Source organism: Cyanistes caeruleus, chromosome 16, assembly GCF_971803275.1.
Source record: "Cyanistes caeruleus chromosome 16, bCyaCae1.hap1.1, whole genome shotgun sequence".
Lineage (NCBI taxonomy): Eukaryota > Metazoa > Chordata > Aves > Passeriformes > Paridae > Cyanistes > Cyanistes caeruleus.
Genome location: NC_141716.1, coordinates 17,026,941 through 17,044,059, shown reverse-complemented (window position 1 = coordinate 17,044,059; position 17,119 = coordinate 17,026,941). Strand labels below are relative to the sequence as shown.

The window sequence follows — 17,119 nt, the reverse complement described above, 5'->3', positions numbered from 1 at the left end:
CCTAAGCAGACACCGCTTAAGTCACACTGGGAAAACAGAGAAATAAAGCTTCATGAAGGCCTTTTTAAGAGAATTTTATTTGAGTGGTTCTTACAAAGATTGTTGCAATATGAAAGTCTTTGATAGAAATATCAAGCTGTTTTGTCAAACACACTGAAGTAACCCAAAAATATATTTCAGAGCTCACAGAGCTTAAAAAGAGCAAAGATTATATGCAACCAGAACAAAACACATTTCTGTATTTCCTACCCATTTTCACACTTGGCTGAAATCCTTCAGCTCTGCCCCACTGCGCACGTGGAAACTCATCCGGAAATGCAGAGATGTTTTGTTTGGAAACTTAGACACACCTCACAGTATTTACAAAGAAACTTGTACAGATACAATAATCAAAAGTTACCATCAAGAAATAACACCCTTCAATCCTCCTATTCTCACCAATTATTCAGCACAAAGCAAGCTGAGTAGCTGTCTGCAGTCAGCATTCAGTAGCTTTTTGGACTTTCCATTTATACAAAAACACTAAATATGTCCCTTCAATCCAGTCTCTCTCTGATACTACCCTTGAGCAGATCACCCACATTTAGTGAAATGTAAAATGTCTTTGCTGCATTAAAAGAAAGGCTCATGAAACATTAAAAATGTCATTATGTCCCATCTGCCTTTTACAGAGTACTTGTTATCTATGAGCTACTTCTCAGTTCCTACGGATCACCTTTGTCAATGTACAAGAATTACAAGGCAGAACAAGAAGTCAACAGCTTTGTATACAGTGGAAATGCTAGTTAGGGAGAATGAACACACTGCATTTCTGCTTACTTCATTTTATTTTTAAAGATAGCAGGAAGTGTACACAAAATGACATTAAATCCTTTCCTTTAGTTTTATCTAAATAAAAGATAACTCAATCTTCCTCCAAAAAATACCTATGTACAAAACTGACTAAATTAATCTTCATCGTCGAACAGGAACCAGTAGTTGGGTTGCAGTCATAGAGTCTGGGAAAAGGCTGTGGTATGTTGGAAGAGGTACATACGCTGCTGTAATCATTTTACCTAATCAGGAGAGGAAAAAAAGTAAAAATCAGTGTTTGGTCATTTCTATAATGATCAAATGTAATCACTAAATGTAGGCATGTACATGGAACACTCACCTGCAAACCACCTCCCGTGCAAAGCATTGACAGCTGCGATGGCAGCAGCGATGGAAGGACATTTAACATACACATTGCCCTGCAAGACAGAATAGTGCAGCCTGTGAGGAGTCAGGAGACACTTCCCCAGTGCTGTTCCTCAGCCACCCCTGGACATGGCTGTGACAAGAGGCACACCTGCTCCACCATGGCATTAATCACACAGGATGAGAACAAGAGAAGGGGACAGTAGTACTGGCAGGCACTATTCCACTGTGGCAGTTACTGCAGCTTTAGATTTTTCTGAATAGGATTTTCCAAGACAGCCCAAACATGCATTTGACTGGCAATCACTGAGCCATTGATGGCTATTCTGTTCCTGAGAGCCTTTTAGAGAGTAGAGCTAAAGGCTCTTAATCATTCACACCATGTGAAAAAGAGCACAAGGGGTCTGGCTGCCCCCAAGGCACTAACCTCAACCACATATGCTTCACTCAACATGCAAGCTGATAATCTGGATTCCACAAGAACCAAGCACTCCCCATTCCCCCAGATGAGAAGGACAAGCAGCACTTCAAGCAAGACTGTTGCCATAAAAACTGTACATAAACATCAGCATGTCTTTCTTTACTTGAACAAGAACTGAGGCAAAGGGAAAATCCCATCCCAGCAGGGCAGGAAGAGCCTGAGATAGTTCCCAAGGTGAATGACCGACTGATCTTTGAACCTCACCAGAGACACCTGGAGTTTCCCATCTGCAGATCAAGAACTCTGCCTCCCTAATCAAGAAAACTGCAACAATCATATCCAACAACTCCAAGACACACAGATGCCCATAGTAATATGTGGCATTTTTCTGGCTGCCTGCTTAAAAATAGACCATCAGTAATACCCAAGAAAATCAATTCTAGCTGAAACAGATTGTTCAGGAAAATAGTATATTAAAAAACAGACTCCAGCCTTTCCTTAGCAGCTTTAGTCAGCCTGTATTAACTCTCCCCACTGCAATCTTACTCATTCCTTTCTCATGGGGTGAACCCGAGCTTAGGGATCAGTGATTAAGGCACTAAGCGATCAATTAACACATACAGCTCTGCTTTCAGCCTCCCCCTGCAAAGGCACCTAAGCTGCTTAAATGCCCAAAATGAGGCACAGGAACACAAAGCTGTGGTATTCCCTAACACCCAGCAGCACAGATAGGTGGGGTACATGAGCCATGCACTCAGCTGGGACTGCATCTGTTTCATCCACAACAAATCACACCCTGATAAGCCAACCTCCAAAGCCCTCAGCATGGAAGTCTGTCTGGGACAGAGCCCTGAAGGTGCCCAGAATTTAAACCTAGAAAACAGAACGGTACAATGGAAACTGTATCAGTAGGTATTTTGTATCTGGGTCACTGCTGTGCTACTACGACAAAACCTTTAATTTTTTTATGAAAAATTAACTCATTACGTAGTAGCTTGTAGTTTTTTATTTTAAATCCATCTGCAAATGTGAAACAGGTTTTGCAGCTCCATGTGCTTAGAACCTATGTGAGGTATCTCAAGGGCTGATGTAATTTTGAGGGGTTGTGCAGTGATTTTTTTTATGTTTGGTGGCTAGGAGGGTTTTTTGGAGGTGGGAAGTGTTCTGGGTTGTTAGTTGTTTTGGGTTTTTTTCGTGTCAAAGAACACTTTGTTTTCTCTAAGTAATAAACACATTGTGGCCAAGGTTTCTGCCTCTCATCAGTCCAACGGTCCAAGATCACAGCTGTGATTCTAAGATGCCAGGTAAGGCAGCACGTTTGATATTCTATACTGCAGCCCCTTATCTAACCTCTCTGTAACCCACAAGAATGGGTTTTGGGTGACACTGGGGCAGCTGCACAAGACAGCGATGGTTGGTGAGTACCAAGTGGATCACTGCAGCAGAGCAATCCCACCTAAGCATACCAACAGGTACAAGATTTCAGTCTTGTACCGCTGCACAAGAAGATACTTTTAGGATCTGATGGATAGAAATTAACCCAACTGTGAAACCATCTGAAAATTGAACTTTTGTTTGGGCTGTGAATTCTTTTAGAAAATGGTTCAAGATAGTTTATCTATTTACAGACCTTCCAGAGTTTATCCATTCTAAGACCCAAAATACAGAGAAGAGATAACTGGTCTGGGGAGTATGTAAACAAGGGGAAGTCAGAAGAAAAATATATTCACCAGTTTAAAATGCAGACACAAATCTGGAATTGAGTCAGCAGCAGCAGTCTTTCCCCTGTTCTAACTCCAGGCCCTCAGACTGCCCACTGCAAGTCTTTAACGTCATGAGTGACCACAACTATTTCTAAGCATGGGATGAGGCACACATTTACATGTACACCATGATTCTGTTGGACCAAGGGCCCTTTCTGCTGAAGCCTATGCTCTAAAAAGAGGAAAGTGAAGTCCATGACTTCTGGGAAAAGCACAGCTTAAGGGAAATGCCAAATGCCTGAACTGGTCACTGCTCTTCTACAGGAACTTCAGCTGGGTAAACAGAGCACCAGAAAGCTGCTTGTACACGCATCCAAAGTTACACACAATGATTCACAACGGGAGGGAACCACCCACATTGTGCACAAACTAAGAAATTTAGGTACCATTTAGGAAAAGCCCCATATTTGTAATGCTCCCCCTAGACAAAAGGGAGCAACAGAACTCAGAACATCTGCTCAGTGTGTTCCCCCCAGAAGCAAGCATACCTGAGCTGAATTTTTGTCAACATAGATGTGGATAACTCCTCCATGTTTGTTACATTCCTCAATCACATCATCTTTAATTTCTGTGTCCCAGCCAGCTTCTTCTTCACTGTACAGAGGAAGGAAAAACAGGAGAGATATCACTCAGACAAAATCTACCCCCAAAACCCATTAAATACACTCCTGCAATATTCTGATTTCTTTCTTACATGTTAAAGCCATTGACAAATGCCAGTCAGACAATGATAAATCACTTACGTTTGAGGATTAAACATGTTGGAAAGCTGGAAGCACTGTGTTGCAAGTGGCTGTACAGAAGCAGCTGCAGCCAGAACTGTTGTAATGGAAAAAAACCCATTAGCATATCTAAGAACCCACTATGCATGATTTTAATTTATTCAGCATAATGGAAACAGCTCTGACTAAACAGAATTTAAAGGCAGGAAAGCAAAACTCAGAACCAGACACTACTGATGATACATTTAAACTGATCAATACAAAAACCAGCACATTATGAATCACAGTTGAAGATAAGTGAAAATATAATAGTGTACATTGATTTTGGCAGATTTTCCATTTAAACATTAAAAGGCACACATCTTCATTTGCATCTAAAATGTCTGCCTGAGTTTTATGTCAGCAGCACCTTTAATGTTCTGCTCCTCATAGAAGTCCAGCAGCAGCTCAGGACAGCACCACCCCAGCTGACTGCACAGCAAAGGACAGACACCTTGGGGAATTCTTAAAACCTGTTTTAAGCATGTTGAATTATGCTTCAAAAGTGTACCTACACTTTCGTCCCTTGAAAACACATACTGTAGGAAACATCTGACAACTGAAATTGCTTTCCCTGTAACTGGGAAATTACTACTTGTCATTTATTGCTTCTCATCATCCCAGTGCATTGTATGAAACACTGTCCCACAGGCTGCCCTTCCATAGGCTTCAGGCTTCTGTCAGTGTAATTGCAGTAATAGCCCTCTTCCCCATATACTTCAGACATTAAGGGTTGTGCAGTCACATAATGAGCGACTCAGAGACAGTAAACCCAAACTCCTGATTCTCAAATGACCCCTCTTTAAGGAAGGGACAACACTCCTACCCAACAACAAATACCAGCCCACAGATTTTCTTGGACTAGCACATGGCTGAGGAATGTTACCAACACCGGTGAAAATGCTATAAAAAATTTTCAGTCAAAAAATCAATCACAGCATGATTCTTCACAAACAACTAACAGGACACAATTTCTCAGGTATGGCCAAACCCTATACCAGAAGCATCTCCCCTACAGACACCTGAAATAAAACCTACTAATTACAAGTCGTATCAAATGCTAGTTTACCTTCATTCTGCTGAGACAGTCTTGTTTGCAAATCTAAAGAAAAACAGAGAAGTTAATTAGTACACTTTTTAGCATCACTATATCATCACCTGCCAGCCACATTGTTCAGCTTATATTTCTGTGCTTAAGAACTTATTCCAGTATCACTGCTCTAGTTGTGAGTAGTTTCACTAATTTCAGCTTCTCTACTGGAATATTCTGTACTTGACAGAGTCCATGACCACAAAGCATTTTAAAGAGAAACAATACCTTAGAAGGATAGATATGAACATGTCCTTTAATTCAATGTATCACTCTCAACTTGCTTTTGCTATCATTGAGCTCTTTACAATACATGTTTTACTCCACAAGAAAATCATTACAGCAATTCTGATATGCATTAGAGGTTTGACATATTTACTACCTAAAAGCAGTTAAGCACACAGCTATCCAAACCTGACATTCTTAAAGTTGTTATCAAATTTCAATTTAAGTAAAATACGGCAATACTTCATCTGCTAGCCTTTCATATGGGTGGCATAATTATACATGTAACCTTGATATTTTTCAAATTCAAAACATTTTCAAGTGTTCAGAACATGTAATTTGCCTAGAAAACATTATGCACTTGTTTAACAATATCATTTTTTACTTGTTTAATAGCATACACTTGTCCCAATTCAAAGTGATGAGAGCAAATAAATGCAGACTTTCTAGCTGTTTCCAAGTACGTGACTTCAATACTTGACATCTTTGAACTAACAGAAAACTTCAGAATTCAAGAACTGTAAGCATAAGCCACTTCTAACACAGTTCCATTTAACAGACACTAGGTGTGAGAAGATTGAAGCAAACCATTGCCTTAATTCACTCATTTAGAGAATAGCAAAGTGATGAGCACCAAGTAAGCTTCCAAGCTTACCTGGAAATACCTGAAGGCACTGGTATCAACATACTTTTTCCCTTTCTAATAAAACCTCCTCCACAACACTGACAGGAATAAACGTTTTTTCTCTAGATTTTCCTCACGTGCCTTTCCAAGTGCCTTGCAAAGAACGTGTACTAAGAACCATAGTGAAAAGCAAGAGCTGGAAGAAGCAAGCTCTGAAGGCTGAGCTGTAAAGAGCTGGCTATGTTTGGCATGTTTCCATTCAGATCTGAACACAGAAAGTCCTCACCTCCATAGAATGGGAAATATCACAATAGCGAAGGCTGCCTTAGCCTGTATTCTCTGCAGAAACTGCATGGTTTTGCCCAAATCTGTAACTAATTACCTAGTTAATTAATACTCAGACTCTTTTGGAAACAAAGGCATTTTAAAGAAATCCACAAATATCTGGACTCTCTCAATTTAAATGAGGACAGACACTTTTTCTGCTGAATTCCAATTCATCATGTTCAGCTGAACTTGTCGATGTGGGTCAGCCTGGGGCTCCTACAGCCAAATGCTCCAGAATTCCGACACCTAATGTAGTAAACCTGCACACATCATCAATGCAAAATCTGTCCAGGGCCAAGTAAGATCTATCCTAAACACTGCAAAGTCTGCTACCACTATCTTGTGCAACAGCTTCACAGGTTAACTATTTACCACCTTTGGAACATAACCTGCTGTTCTCCAGATCTTTTATCAACTAACTGGATTACCTTGTTGGTCATTACTGAAGAATGGTCCTTTCCTCTCTCCCTTCCAAAATCACTCAGAATTAAGAAATTCACTGTCACTCTTTACTGTCAATTCATGTTTCCCTACAAACAGTTTTAAATAGTATACGAAAACTAAAACATCTGTCAAATTCAGAACAAAGTAACTTTTTCATTATATACCAACTATAAGAACAGCAAGTTTAGCATGATGGGAGTACGTATTTAATATACAGAGAAAGCAGAAATAAAAATGTATCTTTGAAAGCATTTTGTGTCTTAAAATAAAAAGTTTATTTTGAAATCCAGATGACTTTAAATAGGCCGAAGCCTGCCAAGTATAACCCGGTGTCCCAAGTTATTACTCAGAACAGAGACTAAATGGAGGTCCAGGATGTTAATACCTATCTCCCTGCCTCTTTTTCAGCACACCATCTCAATTTTTTTCATAAACAGACAGCTCCTTCCACAAGTAAGGAATGCTTTGTCCCACAAAGCATTAGAAGAATGTTCTATATGCTGATTATTTAAATTTCCTATGTTCAGAAAGAGAACAGGGAGTACATAGCTATAACTGTTCAGCTTAAAATTCTTTGCCATGTTGGAATTTTCTCCATAGGAGTAATAGCCTGAGGTGTCCCCTAAAACTAATTCTTTACCTTCCCTACTTTAGTTTGATTGACTCCCTCTTGAACATGGATTACTAGAAGTTGTTTGTGGATCTATATATTACACATCAGAAGCTCAGGTGTACTTGCCTCTAGGAACACAGCTGGTATTTTAACAATGCATCATGCTGCCAGGTCATATTCTGGCACTGATAACTGAAGTATTTAGTCATTTTTCTCCTCCCTGGCCATTCTTCCACTGCTAAACTTCCAGACTATGCGACTGGAATTTGATTTAATCCTGAAGAGGTGAACAATATACAACACCCCAAGAATTTCTTGTCGACAGCACCTATGCATTTATTCACCTCTTTCCTACTGCTGACCATTTTCATTCATATAAATATTACACAAAACCAGCCCAGTATATGAACTTTGGCTTTAGTAACAGCCTCAAACTTTCCCAGCTTTCACCTGTAAAAAAAAAAATTCTTCTTTCTCTGAGCCAGCTTCTTGATATACCTTGTACTTCCTGTATTACTCACTTCTCCAGTTTACTAACTTCCAAATGACAGGTTTCTAAAGATCATCAAGAAGCTAAGCTGCTCCTCCTCTGCCAAGGAAAGGCAGTTTTATCAGAGACAGCTAGTCTTTAAATGCAGTTTCTGACACTATGCCATACTTGAGTAATATTCTCCAGTGTACCCTTCTTTAGTATGACTTCTGAAGGAGCAGAGTCTAGTCAGTAAAGGGACCAGAATCTGGCCACACCACATTCTTCTTCCTTCAAGTGTACCTAATTTAGAGTCACATGTTTCAGCTATATACTGTATCATGGACTTAAAACATTTATTGACAGTACCAGAAATAAGACCTCATGTTTAACACATGTATTCCATCACTCATTTCATGACACTTTTACTCCTCTGAACTGTTTACATTAGCCTCTTACTTTTAGCTTTGTTTATACCTCAGCAGCAGTTTTTTTATTTTTATTTTTCAAATACATATTCTTAGCTTACCTTCCTCAAATTCCAAACCTTATGATCACTACAAATTGACACAACAAAAAACATAGAAACATCTTGGGAGTAGTTTTTCATTCTTCCGAGTCCCACTTCCTTCCTTTTTTTTATTTTTCTTCAAGAGTTGATAAGCCTTCATCTATTCTTTTCATAGTTTTTACAATGTCTAATTCAATTGATAATTGTCTGCCAACAGTCAGATCATATTTTTATGTTTCCCAAACTAAAAATATTGTTTTATTATCAGTCCTTTTTCCTATTATTCATAGGCTATGTAGTCATTCCTTATTTCTTTTGAGGTAGCTCATCACCCAGGTTTAGCATGGAGCCCACACTAACATGACTTTTTCTTCTTTCTGTAGAGTACAAATCCAACACAGCATTAGCAATGTGAAACAGAAGAAACTTTTCACATCCTGCCTGATCAAACACCCAAGTTGCTCAGACCAGATGCCTTAATTACCTTGTTTCTTCAACCATCAGTTAGATCTGATTATGTATCCTTCCATTTAAATGCGAGCAACTCATGATCCCTCAAGTCAATGGTAATTTCTATTCTCATCCATAACATCTTCATTACTTACCAAATTGAGTTTAAAATAGCATCCCCTCTTCATGAGTCAGTGAGTGTTTGATGAAGAAATTTGTCGGATATCACATCCAGGAATATCTGGGCCCCACCATTATTACTAGCAATTCTTCTCCAATCTGTATCGGGGAAGTTAAAGTCTCCCACAATGACATAATTCCTGGTAGTAATTTTCTCTAACAAGAGTAAAGAGATCTTTAATCCATAACCAAATCTCATTTTGGGGATAGCTCATGACTCTACGTCAGTAAAAAGCTTTATCTTTTTCCAAAGTTACTTAAGTTGCACATGTCTGCATTATTCCTTTTGTACAATACAAATGGGATGAACAGTGCTACCCCTACCACCCTTATTTCTACAGTTGCTAAACTTGCATTGTCCTCTAACACCTGTATTCAGCCTCATTATTTATTTCTTGCAGCCATGTTTTCTCATGCTGATTCCATACTACCTGAATTATTCAGCTGTGTCAGACATTTTTGCCCATGTTCTTGATTTAGCAAGCCTGGATTTTTTTGATCTTGTTTGTTTCAAACGCAGGGGAGGAAAAGGACTGGTGTTTTTTTAAAACACTATTCTTATTCCTAATTGCCTACTATACAAGACTGCCACACCACTTTATAACCTGCAATAATGTTGATCTAACTTCAGTGGTGGTTACCACTCCCTTCTCTTTCTGGACTAGATACACCTTTTCCTTGCATGTACATTCTTCATCCTTCTCAAGCAGACAATTGACATTTTTCTGTCATTGGCCAGTTCCTTTTCCTTCCAAGGGCACATCTGTAGAACAGCTCTATTATATTCTTTTAGCAACTGTCTACAGCTTCCTATGTATGCTCTTTTTAAGACTGCACCTGAACTTCAGTAACATCAATCAGCCTATCATATTAAATCTGAATAATTTCCATCACAAGCTCTGTTAGAAGGCAAACAACAATGCCACCTTTTCTTTCCTACTTTCCTGACACTTCCCACACATTCCAGCCTCTGGTTATCTGTGACATTCAGCTCTTTTCTACTGCTATGACAGACTCATATCCTTTTTTCAGAGTATTAATCAAAATATTAATCAAAAGTAGCAAAAAAAAAAGTAACACTCAGGGAGGTTACTCACTGCTCTAGTTCTGAAGATCCTATGAATAGTTTGTTTTTCAGGCCAGCTATGAACTAAGTAGCAGCAATCACATCTCTCAGCCTCTTTCCAGCATACTCACCTGCAGAACACACAGCTATAGCCAAATCCAACCCACACATGTATTCCCTGACATAAAATGTCTTTCCTCACAAGGACATATGCTGTAAAAACACTGCTGCCATCTTTGTGATGTGTCCTCCATAAAGTCCTAATAACCTTCCTGCCCCTTGTACAGCTCTGGTTTTTCTAAAGGGGTCAATCCTCTTCCAATTCTGAGCCTGCCATTTTTAACAGTCAACACTTACACTGCAGTAAAACACATAAATCCCCACTAGCACAGAGAATAGTGAAGAGATAAAGGTTTGGGATGAAAAACAGAAGATTTGGAAAAAATATGCAAAGTGGATCACACCCATCCAAATTGTGATATACCGTCACTAGTTATTTGCTTATGGATTTGCAGTGTTCTACAGTTTGTAAAACATGATGCAATACCTGTGTTCTCATTTTAAAAGACCAAACAACAGAGTTAAGTACCTCCTGTCTCAAATTTATAAAGTGTACATATATATATATCTATATATATCTATATAGATATATCTATGTCATCATTTCTTACCTGTCACAGCTCCAAAGGCCAAAGATCCGCTCATCTGCAGAGCCTGCTGTGCAGCTGGAGGAATCTGCAAACCAGTACCTAGAACAGAACACAGACAGACCTTGGAGCAAGCCCTTTCAGTCAGTTAGGGACGCAGTAACAGAAGTATCAGAAATCTTCCTGTTATCAAAAAATAAAAAAGTACCACCCATTTAAAAGTTTCATACATTTATCCTAACAGTTCCATGGAGTGTTTTAATTCAAATTCTGAAAACTTCTTCACATACTTGTTATCCAACATCGCACACACCTTCTGCAAGTCTTGCCATCAGCTGAAGGCGACCAGTTGTTCCCAAGTCAATTCCAGTCCGTTCCAACTCATCACTGTCCAAAAATGAGCTAGCACTGGAAGCATCAGTACGCTCAGTTACATGTCCGACCTTCATTGGCCTCCCAGCCAGCTCAAATCCATTGAGTTGTTCCAGGGCCTTTTTGGCACACTCAGAGTCTGAGAACTGTAGATTGGAAAGACATAAATTCAAAAATACTTGCTTACAGGATTCAGCAATGCCTCTGCTGTATGTAATATCCACAATTAAGCAAATAGGAGAAACTCTTTAATATAATAGCAACAAGCTAATGTAAATATGCTTGGTATTCTTCATTTAAACCAAACACACACATATTTTGGTATTTACTTTTTCATAGTTAGGTACTACATATTGAAATATATTGTTGAAATTATATCATCTAGATACTGCAATTAACAGAAGTCTTGGCTGTGGTTCTGTTTAAAGAGTGACACTCAATTCCTTTGCAACCTTACAACTGCCACGGTATTTACTGGTTATTCCTAACAGATGTTCTGCTTTATGCTGTGAAACATCAAAATAAACATACAAGCATTTTAACAGTGTTTAAACCATCAAGTATGAACTATATAGTAAGTTTGGTTTCATTTGTGTCCATGTGCCAGAGGTCCCAGCCGAGACTTTTTCCCCCATGACAAACTGCCAGGTCAGTCAAGAAACTCAAGTTCACAAAACTGTGTACCTGAGGGTAAAGAGGAAAGATGTTTTCAACTGAAAGTTTCAGTCTCTAAAATTTTATTTCCACTAAAGAGCTCAAATTCAATTATTTTTCAGCTATAAAAAACACCAGTCTTTACTAGTGTCTTTGCCTGCAGAAGATAGTATCTGCATTTGCAGGCACTGACTACAGAGGAAACTATTCCCATTTAAACATATTCACAATACCCAGAGAACGGTCAGAAAACAGAGAAAAAAGCCAGTGCTGCATCCTGCAACATGACACTTCTAAACTTAGACATATAGTTATCAAATAGCAATTTAGTAGCTCCCATGCATGTGTAACAAATTTAGATTATGTTTACTTTATTATGTTTAGATTGATATTATATAACCACACAAATACACACACGAGGGTTCATATATATTCTCCATACATGGGAAGGTTACACTCAGAAATTGTCAAAGAAACCTGGCAATTCTAGTCATACCGTAATGAATCCATATCCTTTTGAGCGTCCAGTTTCACTGTCCATCATGAGCTGAATACTTTCAATCTGAAGATAAGAATAAAGCTATTTATTATCACACATTTTGGAACAAACCCCAAAATATCAGAACCACAACATGAAAATAGCCCTGTCAAATACACATATGAATGCGAAACTATAACTTATTTTTTTTTAATTAACTTCTCATTCCTTCCTCACTTTAAAATTAATACACTCATGGCTAAATAGGTACTTGGATAGTGAAGCAGTAAATGTAAGGGTTTTAAACTCATCTAAAGGTAGAGGCTTGGTCCTGATGCAGAATTCTAGCAGAATGAGCATGCAGACATGATCAGATTGTAACTGAAACACACTAATCACGGCACCTCATATGCCGAGAAATTGTTTTACAAGCTAAGAAAAGCAGTATGCATAACTGATGAGGCTTTTTAAGAAAAAGCTGTATATTTTAATAACTATTTGTACATGGGAACTCCTAGAAGTTTACAGTTACTGAATCTAAAACACATTGCTGAGTTATCCATTAGCCATAAAGTAGCACTGGGAAGGACTGGAGTATATAGAATATGAAGGAATGATCTTCACAGGTCTCCATACAAGCTTCCTATACTACCTTAATCCTACTACCAGACCTTGATGGAAAAAGAAAACCCCAGACCACCAGAAGAGCAGCCATGTGGATTATAATTTAAATTGTAGCAATTTTCCAGGGTTTTGCACAAGAGATTTACAGGGATATGCATACTGAGTCTGAATAAAACATTAATAAATTTATTAAAAACATTAATGAATAAAATAATACATTGCTACTACATGTATGAGGCAGAGCTCATATCCAAAGACAGTAGGCAAAAACCTCAAACATCAACAGACTTCCTTTTACCCATTAAGAAGCATACTGAATATTTAACTTTTCCCCTATCTAAATGATACATACCCCAGAACAGTAGGGCTAACATATTGTAACTCCACAGGAAACTTCAGGTTTTATCTGCTCACTTCCATAATTCTCTCTACATAAACTTATTACCATGCTGCATCCTGCTGCCCAATGCTCAGGACTAAGAATGGGCCCAAGTCAGAGCTGTATAGGACACACTACTATTTCATGGTTTTAACATCAGCTGAAGCTGCAGTAAAGTCGCCAGAAACAGATGATAGATAGTACTATTCTCAGAGACCTCAGCCCCAGTTCCATGTTTTGCATTTTTAACCCATGAAATGGGGCTCTCATTCACAATCCTGGAAGGGAAAGATACTACAAGTTGCCAGAGCAGGATACAACATAGAGAATTTGTCTGGTTTTGGGGCTTTTCCCCCCACCATTCCTTACTTTCAGGTATTCATTGAATTCTGAACTTTCTAAGACCTGCCAGTCAAATTCACTGGACACCACCACAAATCCAAGTTCTCATCTGGTCTCCAACACTACACACATACCTAATGCCTATGGATGCACAGGCACAGCAGTACAAGAAAGCCACAAGTATTTCATGAGTATGAAGCTGTATTATTTCCAGAAGCTGCCAGTGCTCTACAACTAAGCTAGGTTTTTCAAATAAACTATTCTAATATAATATGCCAAATATTGAAGTTTACCCTGCCAAATGGCTCGAAGATTCCTCGAAGCATATCTTCAGTTATGTTGAAGTGTAATGATCCCACATAGAGCCTCATAGGACCAGCACTGCCCTTCTGTAGATTATTTGCCATTGCTGCTGCTCTGTTTTTCTCTGCCTAAAGAGAAAATAAAAATTCACCTTTGATAAGAAAGTAATAAAACCTTCTAACATAAGAAGTAAATGCTTATCAGACATAAACTAGAAGATTTACCAAACATACAGAAGCTATTACACGATCTGCAGTCTATCCAGACTATTCCATGAAGTTCAGACTTGAACTTAAGAGCTACAAAACCAAAGACCATGACCAAAGTGTAGACAAGAGATTCCAAAAAAGCCTTCAAACTGAACAACTTCATGCAGAATTCTGGCTTCTACCTAGCAAATTATCTGGAACGCATATAGTCTTCACTTCTGTAACACCATTAACAATTTCTTTACTATTACCTGCTTATGATCTGTGTTTTCCTACTGCTTTTACACAACTTTGAATCACTTTAATTTGCCTATTATCTATAGGAAACAAAAGTCCATTATCACTAGCTTAAATAATCATCCTTATGTTAAGGTTTTCCCAATATTCGGGGGTAACCAAATTTTCAAACACTAAGTTTCTCATCAAGATACAAGAGTCATAACTGCATGGAAAAAAAGGAGGTTTACAACTCCTTACCTGTGATGCCTGTACTATGATAGGTACACCCAGGACTCTCTGTCCAGTCAGTCCTATTGCCAGGGGCACTGAACTAACATCAACAAATTCAACATACGCAATTCCCTTTGAACGTCTGGAATTTCTATCTGAAATCATTCGCACATCACGAACCTGAAAGGCAAGAACAGAGATGCAAATACTTTTAGAGAAAAAGGAAAAAACCTAATGCAGCCTACTTCTCAGACATGTATTAATACTGAGTATATCTGCCAAGCCAACAGCTTTAATTCTACAGCAGCATACACCTTTTTTAACAAACATATCCCAGAGGCAAGCCAGCATTAAAGCTGCTGTTCTGTTTTTGATGTGACAGAACTTGAAGCACTCTAATGCTCTACACCAGAACCTTACAGCTGATAAAGCAAATGACGTTTTTCCAGCTTAGTTATATGAATTTTCAAATTACACTATAACTGACAGACCCATCTGAAAAAAGAAGAAAATACGAAAAATCATGTTACCCGAGTCAGAATTGCATCAACATGTTTTACCTCACATCGCATGATCAAAAAACTACAATGAGAAGCTACATTTTCGTATTCAAAGCTTCTAATAATTACTTTATCATTAACCCCTCTTTGCACAGGTATAGGAAGCTCCAGAGAGCCACATGCCTACAATTCTGAAAAAATACCAAACCTGGGCTCAAGTTGTACTAGGACAGTTTGAGGCAGAATTCAGAATTATTTAAACTTCACTACCAATTACCTTCCCTACTGTAGAGAAAAATTCTTCCAGGTCTCTTGGTCGAATTCTTGCAGCCAACTGCATACAGAACACTGTTCGAGCATCCCTCTCTTCAGGGGTAAGATTATCAATAGGTTCTCTGGAAAGAGTAAAGTTCAGTTAAAAAATCAGCTGAAATAAAATAACTCATCTCTGGACCACACATGAATCAGTAAACAATCAGTACTTCACAGTCTGATGAGAAAAAATATGCCTGCTGTATTAAAAAACAGGCAGAGTTAAGAACCAAAGGAAATACCAAATACTAACAGGTATTATAGGTATATAAGGTAACTTATAACATGACTGAACATCTTATTTCAACTGTGAGCATCAAATATGACTGGAAAATTCTATTTTATGTGCAGAAGCATAAACTAAAGAGAGGTACCATTTTGGTACTGTCCAGAACTGGTACCAGGTACCACTATGGAGCTTGCATGTCCTTTCCCTTAAAAGGATGGAAGGACAAGAACACAAAGGCAAACAGGGTGAACTAGCAGAGACCGGATGTCCAAATTCCTGGACAAGTAATGTGAGCTAGGCTTTGCCAACTCACATCTTGCATTTACCCAGATACTTTGGAGTCACTACAGTCACCACATAAAACAAGACTGACATCCATGTAATGAGAACTCACAGTCCTCATTTCTTAGTTTCTACTAGTTAACCCATAAAGAAGTATGAATAGTGAATTACTCTCATTTTTGACACATTAAGAACAAGAATAATTTTATTTCAATACTGAACTATTAGATGAAATTAGATGCACCATATTTTTTAATACTTTAATGTATTAAAGTTTCAAATCTAAGCAAATCTGACTTGTACTCAAGTACGAGTTACACAGGAAGTAGCATGGTGGATCCTGGATTGAGTTTCCAGCCATGTAATATGTATTTTTATTAAAATAATCACATAGATATTAATCACTAAGAAAACACAATAGAAATTCAAATCAAATTTTCCGTAAGATTTTTCCAGTCCATGAAAAACAAAATTAATCTGGTTAAATTTAATGGCATTAATGTAAAAGAATAATCTCATTAGCACCTATCTAAATCCTATTCCCTTAAATGAGAAGTCTAAGAATGGATAAGCAGCTCGTGGATTGCAGAGGCATATAGCCTCTCAACAAATAACACAAATAAATACTGAATGGCAAAAAGAAGCATTTGTATTTTCCCATTCTATATCCTGGATTATTAAGTACAATTTAGCACAAAAGCTTATTTAAATCACAATGGGGAAAAGATTGAGAATACAGAAACATAAAAAACAAACAAATCTTGTTTTGCCAACTGAAATTATTTACAACCTTTTATGACATGGGGAGAAAGCAACATATTATCAATGCTCTTCTCTCACTGGCTTTCTGAATGAATTCCAGTGTCACTTATAAGCTGGAGAGCAATTTCACTATCATTTTTCCAACTCCAACTGGACAAAAACAAACCCAAACACATGTAAAGAGTCATACCTAACAGGGCTTTTGTCTTTTCTGAAAGGACTTTTGCTTCTGGAGCGACGTCTGCTAAAAAGAAAGATCAACAAGATTACAAGAAAACCTTCCAATATACCACCTCTGATTCTAAACAATACCTATTAATCATGCAGTAAAAAACAGGAAAGTCAAAAACCTTAATTTGATGCTGTGAGGCAGACCAATCTTCCCTCTGATGGCACTGTTGAATTTTGGACCAGAACTATAGAAGAAAAGACAAGACACCTGAGTACTTGAA

The 17,119-nt window shown here is 38.1% G+C and overlaps 1 protein-coding gene across 12 annotated transcripts in view; it reads right to left on the bottom strand.

The window, feature by feature from the left end:
* Positions 1-58: 58 nt before the first annotated feature.
* RBM39 (RNA binding motif protein 39) overlaps positions 59-17,119 on the bottom strand; it is a 31,263-nt gene continuing 14,202 nt past the window's right edge. Inside the window, exons 5-18 of one of the 12 annotated variants that reach the window (XR_015276928.1) lie at positions 17,018-17,083; positions 16,858-16,911; positions 15,360-15,477; positions 14,610-14,762; positions 13,914-14,051; positions 12,294-12,359; positions 11,085-11,289; positions 10,796-10,873; positions 9,034-9,214; positions 5,194-5,226; positions 4,107-4,182; positions 3,852-3,957; positions 1,154-1,232; positions 59-1,055 (exon numbers count right to left, since the gene is read on the bottom strand). Coding sequence is in view for 7 of the 12 variants with exons in the window: in XM_086852727.1 (XP_086708853.1) it covers positions 955-1,055; positions 1,154-1,232; positions 3,852-3,957; positions 4,107-4,182; positions 5,194-5,226; positions 10,796-10,873; positions 11,085-11,289; positions 12,294-12,359; positions 13,914-14,051; positions 14,610-14,762; positions 15,360-15,477; positions 16,858-16,911; positions 17,018-17,083 (1,273 nt within the window). In the remaining 5 variants the exon portion in view is untranslated. Of the gene's footprint in view, positions 1,056-1,153; positions 1,233-3,851; positions 3,958-4,106; positions 4,183-5,193; positions 5,227-8,603; positions 8,806-9,033; positions 9,215-10,795; positions 10,874-11,084; positions 11,290-12,293; positions 12,360-13,913; positions 14,052-14,609; positions 14,763-15,359; positions 15,478-16,857; positions 16,912-17,017; positions 17,084-17,119 lie in introns of those variants that run through there. The other 11 variants (XR_015276930.1, XR_015276929.1, XR_015276931.1 and 8 more) reach the window with 11 other exon arrangements.